The 17342-nt window shown below is 45.9% G+C and overlaps 1 protein-coding gene across 4 annotated transcripts in view; it reads left to right on the top strand.

Annotated features, from left to right (window-relative positions):
• CTBP2 (C-terminal binding protein 2) overlaps positions 1 to 17342 on the top strand; it is a 290386-nt gene that overhangs the window by 233969 nt on the left and 39075 nt on the right. Inside the window, exons 1-2 of one of the 4 annotated variants that reach the window (XM_050305340.1) lie at positions 13733 to 13915; positions 13946 to 15428. The exons of 2 other annotated variants lie outside the window; for them this stretch is intronic. In XM_050305340.1, coding sequence (XP_050161297.1) covers positions 13733 to 13915; positions 13946 to 15428 — 1666 coding nt within the window. Of the gene's footprint in view, positions 1 to 13732; positions 15429 to 17342 lie in introns of those variants that run through there. One more of the 4 variants, XM_050305339.1, reaches the window with a different exon arrangement.

Genomic DNA, 17342 nt, shown 5'->3' with positions numbered 1-17342 from the left:
AGATGGATAGTGGCCTGCAGGGTAACAATTTGCAGTGTTACTTGAATGCCAACGAGGTGAAATAGGATTTGCTGGTGGATGAAAGCACAGAGCTCACAGGGGAGTTGTGCTGTGTCTGTTCGAGCAAAACATGTGGGGCTTTGCGGAGTTTCCAGTCAGTGTGAAACCCTGATCAGCAGGACAAGGTGGGATTTGCCTTGATTTTTCTGTTGTATATTGTTTAGTCTCTGCTGCTGCTGCTGCTTTAAACTTGTCATGAGTTACTCATCTCTATTAATTTTGCTCTGTTAATTCTGGAGAGGGGGGAGACAAAGCAGAGGGGATGAGTTAGAAGGGAGCATCCAGGGTAGGCTGCCATGTGGAGCTGCGCATTTCTCCCACTGAATGTCATAAACACTCAGGTGTAGCACACTGTCTCATCTTCAAAACTTACTTTGAACTTGACTTAAAAGAGTTCCATCAGCTGAGCCTGGATTTTCAAAAGCTGCCTTCCCGGTTTGATGTTTACCATCAGATCTAGTTGCTGAGTGTACAAGAAATTCAAAAGGATCACACGACAGACCTGCTAACGGAGCTTTAGATGTGATTGAAGTTTAGATTATTTTTCTCTGATATATGAGCTTTTTTTTCTTCTTTCTTGGTCGAAAGATATTCTTTTCTAATCTGTAAATGTGCAGAAGACATAACTTTTTAAAGTATACTTTGTCGTTTGCTGCTGGGTTTGTAATTTGATGGAAATGTTGGGAGTCACCGTTGCAAGATGCTGTTGTGTTGTTTTTGGAAGCAACAGATAAGGACTGAGTGTGAGCAGCATTGTAAAAATTACTTTGAAAAATGCTAAAAGCTTAGGATTTGCCAAAATAACTATACTTGGAGGACAGCTGAATACTGTACTGGCCTCTCTGATGGCTATTTTTTATTATAGGCTCCCAATCTTGGCTTATAGCACAGAAAAGCGCTGAAGGGGGACAATTCCAGCTGCACACTTTGAAAAAAATTACCAGTTCTCTTGGGTTTGTCTTGAAAGGATATGGAATAATAGTGGAAGATAATGAGAAATTTTGGAGCTACTTCAGCAGACTCAGGAGAGGAGTCTTTGCTAACAGAATTGTGTGCAGTGAGAAGAACCTCTACTGTTCCATCAAGCTGAGGGCAATGTGGTCCAAAAAAAGTTGCTTTTAATGATTTCCCGTTCTGTGGAAGCACTTAAGGAGCTTTTCCCTTTAAAAAGTGAATGGGATACAAAGCTGCGTTTACCTGATGAAAGGCTAAATGTCTGGTAGTACATAGGTGGATTCCTGTTCTTTTCCTGAAGGTTCATATACGATCCCTTTTACTATTCCCAACACAAACCCTGCAGAGCTGGCTAGGAATGGGCTTTACTCCATGAAGCCAGGAGGGTGGCAGGTCTGGAGGTGAAATACCCTCGGGGTACATGTTGTAATCACTGCCCAAACTGCCAGAGGGATTCTCCTTCCTAGGGGCTCACTAAAACCATAACCAGACACTGAGGGAAATGCCTTACAACCTATCGTGGTACTAAAAGAGTATATTAAGGAGTTACAGTGTTTGTGTTACTGTGTTAAACGTGGAAATATAATCCAAGCCATACAAGGAGGTGGTATTGTTTAAAAAGCCAGTTCACAGCCTTTACAGGCAGGTTTATGAGTCTTCCAGAGAGAGGAGCTGTGCAGTCTCATTGCATTAATCAGCCTGACCAGCTCCTCTGGGTTTTTTTAATATATAATTATGTCATCTTTGTATGACAGCATTACTTTTTGCCTTGAGCAAGCTGTTTTCAAAAGGTGAGCTTTTTGCACCAGATAACAATTTTGACCTGTAGAAGGATGTGGGTGGGATAGAGGTCCAGACTTGAGGGGATAAAGGAATTTTAGGGCAACAGCCTGCAGCTAAGACATTTGGAGTAGTATGTTAACAATTAGGCGGGTTGGTGGTGCCCTCTGAATGAAGAGAAGTTGGAGTGTGCTCTCAGTGGTCTTGGCTTACCCGTTTCTTTCTCTTCTGGTTGTCCCAGAGACTTTGGGTGCCTATTCTGTAATTGGTTCCATGTGAGTGGAAAGATGGACCCAGTGAATAGCTGGGGCCTTTGCAAATAATATATGCAGAGTGGTTTACATAATCCCTGTTTGTGGAATTGTGTCTTATTCCATAGTGGGTCAAAATATGCTTTAGAGGTGGAGCCGCTGGTGCTGTGTGGAGTCAGACGTGTCCAGCAGCCCCTCGTTTGGATCCTGTTCCCACTAGTTTGTAATTTTGCCACATTTTAAATTTGTATGAGCCGAAATTTTCCGTTCCATGATGAGTTTTTTACCTCGGGGTGTACAAAAAAAAAAAAGAGTTCCAGCAAAAATTGTGGAGGTGTGTCGGAGTGGGAGATGGAGAGGGAGGGATGTTGGCTTTGCTGTGTCTGAAACAAAGCCGAGCCACAGTCCTGCTCCATGTGGAGCTGCCAGACCTGCCTGCTCTAGTTGGGATAAAAAGGGTCTGAATTTTACAGCCCCACATTGCTGTGTGTCAGGAGTGTTCCTGAATTCGGTGCAATTTCACAGCCTTTGAAAAAAAATGGCAGCAAAACCCCTCAGGGTTGAAGCTGACCTGCCTTTGATTTAGGAAACAACAACAGAGGGATCAGATGTAATGTCTTCTGTGCTACCTGTGACAGAACAAGGTGTCTGACAGTGCCCCCAAGAAACCCCAAACTCAGAAGACTGTGGTGGCACTCCTGGTGCATCCATCACTCCCGTGAGATTCAGTCCTCACATAAGGCATTCCCATGCAAGGAAATAACTGGAAATATCACTTCTGCTGCCCAGCCTGCTGCTTGCTCAGCTGATCTTTATCTTGTGCTTCTGTCAATATGGTGAAACAAATATTAAACAGTGCCAGGAGCTAGACAGGGAGTGAGGAACTGCCCATCCACAGTTGCTGCCTGTCCTTGGGAATGGTCAGAGGAGAAGGTGCTATGGCAGTGTGTCATTTCCTCATGAAGTGTAGAAACTTAACAGGGACAAGGCAGCAGTGGTGGTACATCCACGATACACTCTGTTGTCAGTGTGTAAAACACAGGTTTTCCCAACACACTGAATTTCTCTGATAGATCCCAAGTGCTGCCTCTGCTCTGTACCACTGCTGTCTTCAGCACCAGTGCCATGGAATTTTAATGCCTGGGTTTATAGGTTATAGTTTGCACTAGCATTTATGAGTCAGTTAAGCTTTCAACACATGCCCCAGAAGTGGCAGCCTTGAGAGGAGCAAGAAGCAAAGTGAAAAAATAATTGCAAGGCCGAGCGAGCCCAGACATTTTCTGACAGTTTTTGCTCCAGGATTTGTCATTATCCAGTAGGAAATCCTGTCCTTACGCATCAGTTTGTGCCACCAAAGTTGTCTGTGCTTTGCAAAATAGAACTGTTTGCAGGGGCAAACAAGCCATTCGTATTCTTTGGGTTTTTTTCATGTCCTTTGATACATTTGATGGCCAATAAATGCCAGCACAGCCACATAATACTTTTCAGTGCCTCATGGATGCGTCTCTCTCAGCTTTTTGACTTACTGACTTACATTCTCAGTGGCACCCTGGTGGATCTCACAGGTCTTTTCCAACCTAAATGATTCTGTGAGACAGAGGAGAGGGGTTTGGGGTAGGAATAGATGGTTTCAGCATCAGCAAAATTATCTCTGCCATGGGTGCAAGAGGCTGGTTGAGCCATTTCAAGGGTGGACAGAAATCCTGTATTCCACGTTTCCACCTGTGATGGAAGTCACTGCAAACCATATCCAGTAATATTTAAATAAGTATACTGTGTAAGGGTAGATACTGTGGTAAATACAAACCAGGGGTGCTTTTTACCTGGTGTTTATTTCAGTCTCTTGGCCATAAAAGTGGACTTAATAATCACACTGTCAATTATTGCTTGTGGTGCACTTTTCATATCATTAAAAAAAACCCAAACCAACCCTCAATAAAAGTGCCCCTGAAGATTTGTAATGGTTTTGGCTTTTCAGCAGTATTTGAACGGTGTGTCCTTGAGGTCTGGGCTCACACACCCCTAACAGCAGACTGTGGAATAGATTCTCATTCAAAAATCACAGTCCATTCCTGCTAAAAAAATAGAGGAACTTGCTTCTGGAGGCAGATGGGAAAATGTGCTTTAAAACTACAACCCTGGAAAGCGTCCGCCTGCAGTTCTTCCTCCTTTGTCTGACATAACAGTAGCCAGAATGACTACATTTGATATTTGGGTGGAGGAATGTTCTTCCATTCTTGCAAATTTGCACACCAAGTAGCATCTGATAACACTTATTTTTACTGCTTAGAAATAGAATCTTATTATCACAGGAAATCCTTATCACCACCATGCATTTGATGAGAAACAATGAGTTAAAGATGATATCAAGCGCGGAAGAAACTGCTTGTCCTGAGTAAAAGTGACTTATTTAGAATAAATATAGGCCTTTTTTTTATCTAGTGGATTTGGGTTTCTTTGTTCCATGAATATAAAGGATTTCCCCCCCCACAATAAAGCTTTTTATACTCTTTCTCTTTTTTTTTTTTTTTTTAAGTTTCCACCTCAAAGCACAGAAACTATCAGGCTTTTAAGGAAGGGTTGCTTAACACATTTTGCCTAGAGAAAAGGCAGTGTTGGCTTGTCAGATCATCTGCTGTTGCCCTCGTGCTGATTTTTGCAAACTGAAGATCTCTGTGTTGCTGCTCCCAATGTTTTTGCTTTCCCAAGAGTCCAAATGAAGTTCCTTGGCATTTATGGTAGTTTCAAGAAATCACTTCAGATTCATACAAAAGCTGGATTACACCTTTTTTTACCCATGAAAAGTAGTGCTCTTAGTTACCCTTTCACTGATAGAGGCATGGCAGGTTTGGGGATTACTTGTCATTAGTAGGTTTTGTTAAAATTTTAAGATATTTAAAAAAAAAAAAATTGGACTTAATCCTATGGATGAAGAAAGTTCAGGCAACCCTAGTGGGTTTACAGACATTATTCAAACTTACTGACCTTATTCCACAATTTTCAACTGTCTCTCTGTGCTGAATCAAGAACTGTCTGTATTTGTAAGTGGATTTTTTTCTGCTTTATGACTCAGGTACTTTATGGCTCTTACCTACAGATGTGCTGTTGTGCTCACAGGCTGCTCCCACAGTCTTCCAGTCCTGGGTAGATGTTTTTTTCCTGTACATTCACTCCTATGCAACCTTTCTCCTGTGACATTCCATGGGGAAATGTGCATGACAAGATGTAGGACTTGAGCCAGACACGAAGCCAGCCTGACAAAGTCCCCCAGGCATCTGGGAAAGAGTAAGACACATTTAGATAAGGTTACAGGCAAAAATTCCATTAATTTGGTGTGTAACTTTTTTGTAATAGATAGGCTCAAACCACTGCAAGAAGGAGAGCTCCCCTTTCCCTGGACTTGAGTGCTGTATGCACCAAAATAGGAAAAAACGCTTCTGTTGTGTTCTCCTCGTGTTTAAACCCACATTTATGGTGACTTAATATGTATCTCTTCATTCTGCCTTGTATTTTTCCACTTCCCCCAGCCCCCAGACAAGGTTCCATGTAACACGCTTTATAACTTGGTGTCGTTAATTAAGAAACAATTACAGCTGATGACTTCAATACCATCAACTTAATTTCCGTCCTTACCACATTTCCCATTTAAATTAACTGGTTTAGGGATTAACGTGTTGTCATCGTATCTAGTTTTTTTAGGTTGTTTTTTTTTCCCTCCTTACTTTAAATCCTCCCCTGCATTTAAAGATTACTCAGAAAAGTGATAATATTCCCAGAATATGCAACGAGGAGCCTCGTGAAGGGGTTGTTGGAGCAGCGGCCTCGGGGCAGCCCCGCTCCCGAGTGTGGGAGAGCTGCAGAAGCTGCCTCCAGCATCCAGGGGGTGGAAGTTGGCTGCTTCCAAATATGTGATGAGGAATGATCAGTCCTTGGGGACAGATGAGAACAGGATGGATTTTCCTTCAAAATGCCAGAGAAAAACTCGACTTTAACTCCTAAGTTACGCTCTCTCAGGGACTGGTGGCGTTTGGATGTGGACCAGTCTTTAGGTTTTATTCTGATTCTGCTGAATATTTACTAGTAAATATTTTGACAGGAGAAGGACATCTGGCTATACTAAAATAAAGCTGCAGGGAAATACATTACACAACTTTTCTTTAATAACTTTTGCTCTCCACAAACAGATGTAATGCATCCAAGCGCCAAAGCAGTGAAGGTTTTCATTATGGCTTTTCTATCGGAGAGCTTTCTTCAAAGAGCAAGTTTTGAGTTGGTTTTGCATTTCTTAAAGTTAAAGGACATTGATCATTTCTTAGTGACACTTTTATATAGCCCATCAGCTTCACACCAATAATTTGTTTTGTCTTTTTTTTTTAGATTGCCTTTTTAATTTTTATTTAAAACATAACACTCTCTGCTGCCATCTAGCACCTCAAAAACTTAGTAATAAACAGCTTCAGTTCATAAAAGAGCCTGTAGTTATAGATTTACATGTTTTTTGAGAGAAAAAGAGTATTGCTGCCTGCTGATCATAACAGGTATTTGATTGAACCAGGGTCATCCTCACTGGGGAGCAGCCATCCCCCTTAACCATCCCTGCGGGTGGTGAGGGAACACAGTAGGACATACCTCATATTTGATGATTTGATCATTGCAATGCAATAATACAAAAGACTGGTCTTTTAAAAAAGAAAGACGTAAATGGTTTTGTTTTGTTTTTTTAGCTAAAATAATACTTCCTCCTGTTTGGTTTTGGTTTTTATCTGCGTTAGGTCTGCAAGGGAAGTATGTATTTCAAACTCTGGCATCACCAGGGGAAGTAAGGCAGGGAAGCACCCTGAACCCCTGTTTATCTCCTCAGGCCCGTGTTACAGTCTAGTAATTAATTATTTTTTATGCAAAGCCCAGGCATGCATGGCAGAGTTCAGAATTACAATATATATTCATTTAACAGTGGATTTATCGACTGCTTTCTGGGACAGATATAATTCCCATGCTTTTCATTACACATGCTGTTTAAATCTTGATCCTGAATTCTTATTAAAAATGATGAGATTTGACCTCAAAGTCTAATACCCAGTTTTGGAGACAAGGTGCTTGATGTGATTTCTAGAGGATTATTTTTAAGAGCATTCGTAGATTAGATCTCAGCAAATGGTTGAGGGATGTGCCCAATGAACCTTGTCTGCTGCTTTTCGCCTGCCGTGCAGCATCCAGATTGATTTGTATTTTGTAGTCCTTGAAGTGTGTTAGCTGTGTGGTGTAAGGATACATCTGATATTTTTATTATCCCTTTGTTGATGCAGGAATGTGACAGTGCTGTTTCTGCCAACTTTTATTGGAGTCTCCCCATACTTAAAGGCAAAATTGTTTCTGATTGAAGTTTCAAGAGCTTGTGGGGATCATTCCGATGGCTCCAAGTGTGTTTTACAGCTGGGCTTCTCGTTTTTAGAGGCAAATGTGTTTTAGATGATTGCTGTCTTCCTGCATTTGTTACCTGCAGTTTGATTTCATCCTGGGTGACAAATGGCTTGGGTTGGAAGGGACCTTAAAGCTCATCCAGTTCCACCTCCCTGCCATGGGCAGGGACACCTTCCACTAGAACAGGTTGCTCCAAGCCCTGTCCTACCTGGCCTTGAACATTTCCAGGGATGAGGCAGCCACAGCTTCTCTGGGCAACCTCCCACAGCCTCTAGGGCTTTTCCAGAGGAGCAGGATAACATGAGGTGATAAGTTACCACTTGCTCATTGAGGTGCTTCTTGCACGTACCTTATTCTGAAATCAGTAGCAGGTAATTCACAGAAGTATAGAATACCTTGATTTGGGAGGGCCCCACAAGAACCATAGAGTCCAGCTCCTGGCCCTGCACAGAACACCCCAACAATCCCACCCTCTCCCTGAGACTGTTGTCCAAACGCTCCTTGAGCTCTGTCAGCCTTGGGGCTGTGCCCACTGCCCTGGGGAGCCTGTTCAGTGCCCAACCAGCCTCTGGGGGAAGAACCTGTTCCTGAGAACCAGCCTAACCCTCCCCTGACTTCTCAGGTCATGGGAGAAATTGGGGTAGGGCTCCCTTTAATGAAGGGTGGAGAGATGGCTCCAGACAGAGAATTATTGGAGTGTGGAAGTGATGTGAGATGTGGGCTCTCACGAGGGTGGGAAGGAGCAGATCTCCTACCTCGAATACCTTCTAAGCGTAGAGAGGCACAGAAATGCAGTGGAGAGGCAAGTGATCAAGTCCACAGCTTCACATCTTCTCTCCTCACGTTGGCTTGTGGGATTTCAGGGGATTCTTGGGAAATGACTCAGAAGGGCACTGCAATACTTGTGTCACCAGTCTGGAGGAGAAATATCTGCTTGGGAGGCATGGGACCTCCACATTTGTTTAGGTGCCATATTGACCTTTTATTTTCCATGGGTCCATTTGCGTGTAGCCGGTGGGAATGGCAACTGAACCCAGTTACTGATCCCAGTTTGTGTGGAACATTTTGAGGCAGCTCGTGCATTCCTGGGGCCTGTCACGCCAATGGTCGTGGCACATTTCTATCCCAGCACTGGGGGCTTGGGTTACAAATGGCCATAAGTTTTTGTTTGTTTTTTTGCTTTAAAGTCATCGAAATGCAGAATTCCATGAGGCAATGATTGATTAATAACTGGCTGATCTTAAGAGTGTTTTGTTGTAACGCACCAAGTTGGTATTTGGGAGCGTTTTGTTGAAGTTACAAAGCATCTTTGCCTTTGGTTTTGGAAATTGGTAAAAGCATGTGGCATGGCTTCAAGTGCTGAGTGCTTTCAGATGCTGTGCTGCTCCTTTGATTATTGAAAATGATTCCAGCACAATCCTGCTAATTTTCTCTTTGTGCTCCCCTAATTTCAGGAGACTGTTAAGAAGTCCATCTAGGCAGAATGCGTACTGCCACTGTGAGGGAGATTTTTGCAGAGCCAAATTTCAGCAAATGCAGTAGTTTCCAAGAATTTGGAACATTTTCTTCCTTCTTTTCCTCTCTCAATCCTTCATTTATTTTTTTTTTTAATATATTTGTGTACATGCACATGTGTGGGCATTACTGACACTGCATCCTATTCTTTTTCCTCTCCATAGCATCCGTGGAATACCACAGTATAGTTTAGCACCAGCAGCTCTTTTCTACTTCCCTGACATCCTGCAAGCTGAACCTGGAGGGGGGGATGTTTAGGAAAGGCTTCCCAAGCTTTGGGGGTCGTTAGGCACAATCACACGCGGTCCTTGAAAGCCCAGGCAGTGAGGGCAGGAGCTTTTATCCTCCTGGTAGCTTTGTGCCTTGTCACCCGAAAACACATGACAAACACTGATTAATCTGAGCACCACACAACTGTGATAGGTGTATATTACTATATCCCTCTTGATGGAAGGGGAATCAGAGAGTAAGGAATTAAGCAATTTACTCTCTGACAGTGGCACAGCGAGGTATAAAGGCTGGGTGTCCTGATACCTGCTCTGTCCATTAACATGAGATGTATTTGTTCTCTAGAGGATTTTTCACTACCAGGGGCAGGATTCCTTTGCCTTTGAAAGAGAAATAGCCTTTCCCATGCTGATGCACATTACATTTTTTGCCAGAAATTACATTTGGCACATTCTTTCCGTTCTACTCTCTCCCAGAAGAAAATAATTTGGGAGAAAACATCAACATTTTACTACATTAAAAATATTTTCTTCCAGTAAAAACAAGATTTAAATTTGTAATTGAAGAGTATTTATCTGTACTGTTTTGTTGCACAGAGTAATTTTTCCAGCAACTTGCTTTCTGAATAGGTAATGAAATGTTTTACATCAGCGTGAATGAAATTTTGCGTCCAAGCTCTCCTGACTCAGTGCTACAGACACCAAAAAATGTTGTTTACGCAGTTGTGTTGCAGATTTACCATCCTGATTTCTTACCGTGGGTTTCATGTGTAAATAGACTCTCCTAATGGGAAGAGAATAGCACCTTCCAGCACTGCTTATTTCACATCCACCATGAGTGGATTCCAGAGACAGATTTCATGCCACTGACTTTAAGCACAGTGTCTAAACGATGGGCCCACCTTTCTTTACTCTGTTGTCACCTTTTTTCTCAGAGCAGACTTCTGTGGTCACTGTATCATAGCCAAATTTACTGTGTGTTAGATCAGTGCAAAACTGAAAATCAGGGTATTAAGTCAAAACTCTGTATTTTCACGTGATTCAAAATACCAGAGCACTTAATCTCTTGATCAGCTTTTTCTTTTCCTTTCTTTTGGGTGTTTTTCTGTTTGGTTTTTTTGTTTTGTTTTGTTTTGTTTTTTTCAAATAGCTCTCAAATTAGAAGAGAGAATAAATTTTCTACCTCACGTTGAGGATGTGGGTGCCAGTGCCTCCTCCACTCTCAGGAAGCACTAATCAGTTATGTCAGGTTGTGTCCCGGTGCCTCTGCGTCCTCTCTTGGCCACTGCTGAATCCAAACCCAGAAATAGGTACAGAGCCACAGGAGATTCACAGAATCATAGAATTATAGAATGGTTTGGTTGGAAGGAACCTTAAAGACCATCTCATTCCACCCCCTGCCCTGGTCAGGGACACCTTCCACTAGCCCAGGTTGCTCCAGGTCTCATCCAGCCTGGCCTTGGACACTTCCAGGGATGGGGCAGCCACAGCTTCTCTGGGTAACCTGTGCCAGGGCCTCCCCGCCCTCACAGGGAAGGATTTCCATGTAACCCTGTCCTCTGTCAATGTGAAGCCATTCCTCCTTGTCCTGTCACTCCAGACTCTTGTCCAAAGTCCCTCTCCAGCCCTCTTGTAGAATCCCTTCAGGTGCTGAATGGCTGTGATAAGATCACCTTGGAGCTTCTCTTCCCCAGGGTGTGCAATCCCAATTCTTTCAGCCTTTCCTTACGGGAGAGGTGCTCCATCTCTCTAATCTGGGTGCTGTTTTTTAAGACCGCCCAAAAACAAAAAAAGACAAAAGACCATTCCTGCCTCTGAGGTCAGTGCATATGGGATAAATCATCCACGTGCATGACTGTTCCAGCAGCAGCAGGTCTGGAGTTAGGAGTTTCCTGACTTGTGAGAAGCAGCTGGGAGGAGAGCACATCTTCTGCCTAAGGGCTGCAAAGGTTTCCCCGTGCATGGGTGGGCTGGTACAAGGGTGGATTTCGGAGCCCAGATGTGCTCCTGTGCTCGGGGTGGGGTTTGGGGGTGGGTCTCCCGGTCCTGCTGTCCCCCATGTGCGCACTGGGCAGGGCATGGCCACCAGTGACAGATCTGCTGGTTTGGGTGAGGTTTCTATTGTGTGCCTGCCATGCTTATTAAAGCTTTTGGTTTTTTTCAGAGGTAGTGAATTCTCCAAGCTCCCCTCTGACTTCCCTTGCAGTTGTTCGAGATCAGCATTTTTGAAATGTCATTTCTCAATGGCATGGGTTTTTCCATTGTCAACCAGGGCTTAACGTGGTGACTGTGTTCATTAGTGATTTCAATGGTGGAAGAGGCACTTGATCTATAGACCAGGATTTTATTATTTTGTCATATACATTTTTGGGAGCTTTATACTGCTGCCTCAGAACAAACAAATGGCACAGATCTCGCTGTATCCTGTTGGGAATACGTTTTGTTGTTTAGCAAAATGTTGTTGTAATAAAATGGGGGTTTTTTTGTTGGTTAAAATGTTCTCTGCTTTATTTGTAAGCCACAAATGTGCCTTCTCATCTTGACTCTCACCAAAGAAGAAATTTTCCGATGTGCCTGAAGTTTGTTAGTTAATTCAATATAATGCCAATCAGATATTCTCTGAGAATCGCATGAATAATCTTTTGGGGCCCATGTTTTGCATGTCTGTGTAATATCCAACATAATTTTCACAACTGTGGTTCTTGAGGATGGAACTGGAGGAGAGAATGTTTGAAGAGGATTTGTAATATTTACTGCAATAAGGAAATTTAGGGATTACTCAAAGATCCTGTCAGTATTTGGGTCAGAAATATAGCCCAGAGGTATTAGTATGATAGGCAAGTAGAAGCATTAGACTGTATTAGTGATTTAGCTATCATAATAGCACAATAGTCCATCATGTGATGGCTTGTGCACTAAACATTTATTGTGGATTAGCCGGGAAAAATGCTCAAGCTGTCTTGCAAACAGTCCAGGGAAGGTGACTGTTCCTCCTTTTACTGGGCTCTTTCTATAAGGGGTGTGTTGGAGGTGAAGACATTTGTGATCGTAGCAGAGAAAGGCAAAATCATTTCCATCTGAATTTTTTAATTAAACAAGGGAAATGTTGCCTCCCTAGCAGTGGTCAGCAAAATAAGGAACAGTTGACCTATTCTTCTTCGAAAAGGAATGTTTGAGCATGAGCAGCATGTCATAATTTAGACTGCATGTTTTGGGGAGCCGTTTTAATATCTCCTCTGAAAACAATTACTCTATATGGAAATTTTTATTACATTCCCAAATAACAATTTTCTCTGGTGTGATTCTATCTAAATCCTCTTGCCCACTCTTAAGTGTAAAAAAAAGCTTAATCCATATGAATGTTGAAATACTGCTCAATATAAATTGAGTTTTGTCTGATGTTTCAGAGTGTTTTCCCATCTCATAAACATGTAGTTTTTCCAAAGGAAGCTGGAGATAATAGAAGTCTACCCTTCCTTTTTGCTTTTTAAGACCAGGCTTTAGATCCTTTGATCTTCCCCTCCTTTTCCATGACCTGTGCTAGGGTCTTAAAATTATACATTCCAGATTACACCTCCACAATTTTCTGTCCTGGGATGATGAAGGGATTTGCGTATTATGGTAATAATATAAAGAACCCTTTTGGAGCCTGGTTAGTGTGGCTAATTTGAAACTACAACAAAAAAAACCCGTAATTTCCAACGCAAATTACAATATTCATAAAGTGCTAAACAGACACCTAACTAATTTCTAACTGCTCTTGTAGTCTTGAATATCTTGCATTGGCCTTTTTTTAGGCCTGTCTGCTAGCTCCCATTTAATTTGTCCTTAGCTGTGTGCACTGGATTACCATTTCATCAGGCTGGATTAAGATTGAGCTGACACCGAAGCTTTCTTTTTTATTTTTACATGCTTGTGTGTGTGTGTGTGTGGGATGAGCGGAAATGGGCACGTTCCGTTATCCCGCCGCCGATTCCTGGTGGGAGCTGGTGTAGACTCCCTGAGCACGTTGGGAAGGAGACAACTAAAACACATGAAACACGTGTTAAAAAAAAACAACAGTTAAAAAAAAAAAAAAAAAAAATTCATTCCCTGGGGAAAAATTGCATTGAGGTTGCTGGCTGGGTCAGTGCGTGAGATTTCATCGGGCTAAAATGATGTCACATGGAGCGAGGGCTTTAGAGGTTTTATTTAGCTCCTAATCCCCACACACTGCTCGGCCAGTTGTCCATGTGCGCGCCGTCCCCAGCGGCAGAGGATAAAGCATCTGGGCTGAGCGCGGCCGCTCTCCTCCGCGGCCGCACCGCACGGGAAGGGGCCCAGCCGCATGCTCTGCCTCCTAAGGTTACCAGGGATTAATAATTCAGGCAACACTCTGAAAGGCAAAACCGCCCGCCGGTGGTTTCTGAAGTCCCGGGAGGGCTCGGGCGGAGCGCGGTCTGGTGTTGATGCGTGCCAGAGAAGCGCTGGGAAGGAAGGCACCTCCTCTTCTCCGTGTCACCAGGAGCGAGCGGCCTCGTCACGATGCCCATCCCCAGCAAGCACCCCAACATCGGCCGCTCGCAGAGCTGGGACGCTGCCGGCTGGTACGAGGGCAACTGGGAGAGCGAGAACGCCTTCGAGTACCAAAGGCCGCTGGGCCGGCGGAGCTCCCTGACCTATGGCGGCGAGGGCGGATGGTACGAGCCACCCCGGGCCAACGAGATCGTCTTGCAGGGCGGCGCGGAGCTGAAGCAGGAGGCGTACCCGTACCAGGATGCCGCCTTCGCCCCGGGGCCTCTGAGGAAAGGCTCTGTGCCCGACTTCACCTACTGCGACCGGCCGGCGGCCATGGCGGGACGGGGCTCTCTGCCGCCCCAGGATTACTACAGTGACCCGTCGCTGTCGGCGAGGTCACCCAAGGACCCCCGGTGCTACCGTGACCACGTGGCGGGCAGGCCGCTGGTGAGCTACGGGGCGCCCGGCAGCAGATTGTCCTGGGACCAGACCCCGGGGCGTCCGCCCGCCCCGCCGGACACCACCCGCCTGTACAGGGACCCCAAGCTGGCCCTGGACGGGCAGCGGATGCGCGGCAGGGACGTGTCCCCGGCATGGTACGGCACGGAGCCCCCCGGCCCGCGCTACGCGGCGGAGCCACCCGCCTTTCCCAGCAGGCCGGGCTACACTGACGGGGCAGAGAGGCCTCCCGAGGCACCAGGGGCCAGGCAAGCTGCCCCCACCTGCCTGGTGGTGGATCCCACCAGCGCCGCTGGCAGCAGCTACGGGCCAGGCAGAGAGAGCGCCGGCACCAAGGGTCCCTACGATGGCTACGAGGCGGCAGTGGCGACGCCCTCCCACCCACCGGTGCCCCCCGCCTTCCCTGGGCCGGAGGGCAAGAGGAGCTTTGACCCCGAGTTTGTGGCCCTGCTGCGGGCGGAGGGCGTCTCGGAGAGCACCTTTGCTGCCCTGCTGCAGCAGGGCTTCGACTCCCCGAACCTGCTGGCCATGATGGAGGAGAACGACATCAAGTCGGTGGCGCCGAACCTGGGCCAGGCCCGCGTGCTGTCCCGCATCGCGCACAACTACAAGGCAGAGATGCAGCTGCAGAGGCAGGAGCGCAGGGCCGGGACGCTGCGCCCCAGGACCCGCTCCAACAGCTTCAGCCACCGCAGCGAGCTCCCGGGGGACTACGGGGCGCCCCTCATGGCAGGGCCCACCGCGGACGGCCCCGCCGCCTCACAGCACCCACCGCCCCTGCAGCCGCTCTCCCCGAGGGGGGTCGAGATGCACCGCCGGCCATCCAGCGCCCCGACCCAGCACCTGCTGGAGACCACCACCTACCCAGCCCCCGTGGGGGCTCCTCCGGGGCCGCACTTCCTCCCTGGTTCGGGATACAACACGCCCCTGCCTTGCAGCACGCGTCCGGCCTCTGCCTACTCTGCCCCAGCCGGCATGGCCATGACCGCGGCCAACCCGCACCCCAGCCCCAAGACGGCGTATCCCACCACCTACACCGTGCCCATGGAGCTGATGAAGAGGGAGCGGACGGTGGCGGCGGCGGCGTCACCGGCACCCAGCCCTCACAGCAGCCCCCAGCTCCTCCGCCGGCCGGGAGCACCGGGGGATGGCGGCCTGGCGCCCACCGCACCCGCCTTCCCCGCCCAGGTCTCCCCATTTCCGAAGCTCAGCAGGCGCACGGGGCCCCCCGTCATCGTCTCCACCATGGCATCACCTGAACCAAGTAATTACCGAAGGGTCTTAGTCCATGTAGTAGTAGTTTAGAACCGCCTTGTTGTTGCTTAATTTATCCCTCCGGAAACCCACAGTCAGGTATCTTGGGGTTTCATGCCTAAATATTGCACCCTTTCCTACTTAGAGAAGGAGGCAAAGGGGATTTCTGTGCAGGGCTGTACTGGCCACATGGAGCTAAAGATGCTGGTTCTCGCTCTGTGGTTAAATTCCAAATATTTTATTTGTTTAGCCAAGTTCAGTTAAACCTGAGCGGTATCTCAGATAATGCTTCCAGGGTTAATCTTGCCGTTCCCGTTGTTTGTAGAGAACGGGAGATTAGATAGTGCGCTGGCTGAGCAATTAGGACTACAGGGTTTGCTGCAGATTGACTTTTTACCGCTGTTATCAGGCGCAAATGTGTTCCTCGGAGGAAATGGTTGGCATTGTTTTGACTAAATTCATCAGATAGCTAATGGTGTTATTTGAGAATCGACTTACCTTTGGCCATTACCTAAGGCTTTTCTTCTTATTATTAATTTGCTGTTTTATCAGGCATACAAAATAAGCCCCTTGATTTCCTTCTCGAGATGCCTGTAAGTGAAGCGATAGAGCTGTTAAAGTAATAGGGCTGTGCTTAAAACTAAAAGCCTGTCGTTAAGCACTGGAACAATAAAAATGAATGGTGGCTCCCTTCCCCTTGCAGAAGCGCTCAGGCCCTTGGCTGCTCAGATGAAAAGATGGATAATCTGAGCAGGCTCTGCTCTGGAGATGTACATTGATGATAACACTCAGAGCCTGACAGAAACTAGCCCCCAAAACCACCCTGCTAAGTGTAAGGAAATTCAGCAAATCCATTCGCTTGTGGCTTGACTTGTTTGAAAAAAGGTGGAAAGAAATCCCTTGAAACGTTTTTTCCTGGTAGTGACTCCGTGAGCAGGGAATTTTCCCCTGTGCAGCCCGGCTGAACCCCCGTGCAAACAAGCCCCGCACAATGTGCCGTACCAGCACACACACACAAAGCTTTAATAAGAGGATACCATTTATAGGCATCGAGACGGTGCCAAACTGGTGATGCCATTCCACAGGAATCTAAATAAAGAATGATTTTGTGAGTGGAAATGATAAAGTTGTCAAAATGCAGACACTTGGCGCGCCCCTTTCCCTGCCGCACCATAATTACACAGTTAGGAAGTGGATGCCGGTTCTTTCGCGCTGATGCGTCCTTTATGTAGCGGGTGTAATGTATTGATTTCTAAAAAATGCTTCAGTATTAGGCAACATGTTCTGTGTTGACATGGATCAGATGGGAAAGCAGTACATGCAGGCAGTATTTTTAAATAAATGCAGAAAAAAAGGCAAACTGGCATAATGTGGGGAACACAAATATGTTCATTTATTTGCGGTGCGTCTGATTGAGAGGTCGATACCGATGCAGTGAAAGCTCTGGGGTGAAGGACCTCCACAGCACAGGGCTTGGGAGCAATCTCCTCCACCACAAGAAAAAACAGATCCCTCCTTCCCTGTGTCTTGTTTATAAACTGCAAACCCTGCTCTCTAAAAATCTCAAATCATCCCTTCCCTTTTTACCAGAATTACCGATGAGCAGCAAGACGAAGCCTTTCTGTGCTGTTGAGCTCTTTCTTGCTACACAACCCTCTTTTTTTTTTTTTTTTTTTTGCCCACTACCAGCTCATTTGCATGAGGATGACATTTGTTGCTCCAGTAATTTCATCTGATAATGGCCAGCTTGCAAAGCGGATCTGAAAACATATTCCTTAATTATGTGTTGCCAAGCAACGAGAGGGTTTGGCCATAATCACAGAAAGATTATCTTCTCATTGAAGGCCCTGCAAGGTTTAGCTGGAGTAGGACCTGTAAAATTGTCTTCTTTTTTATTTATTTCCCCTTTTTCTTTTCCAAATAG

The sequence above is a fragment of the Myiozetetes cayanensis genome, unplaced genomic scaffold (assembly GCF_022539395.1).
Source record: "Myiozetetes cayanensis isolate MyiCay16 unplaced genomic scaffold, myiCay2020 scf10, whole genome shotgun sequence".
In the NCBI taxonomy this organism is placed as follows: domain Eukaryota; kingdom Metazoa; phylum Chordata; class Aves; order Passeriformes; family Tyrannidae; genus Myiozetetes; species Myiozetetes cayanensis.
The sequence above is the reverse complement of the archived record's forward strand: the minus strand, read 5'-3'. Positions and strand labels throughout refer to the sequence as shown.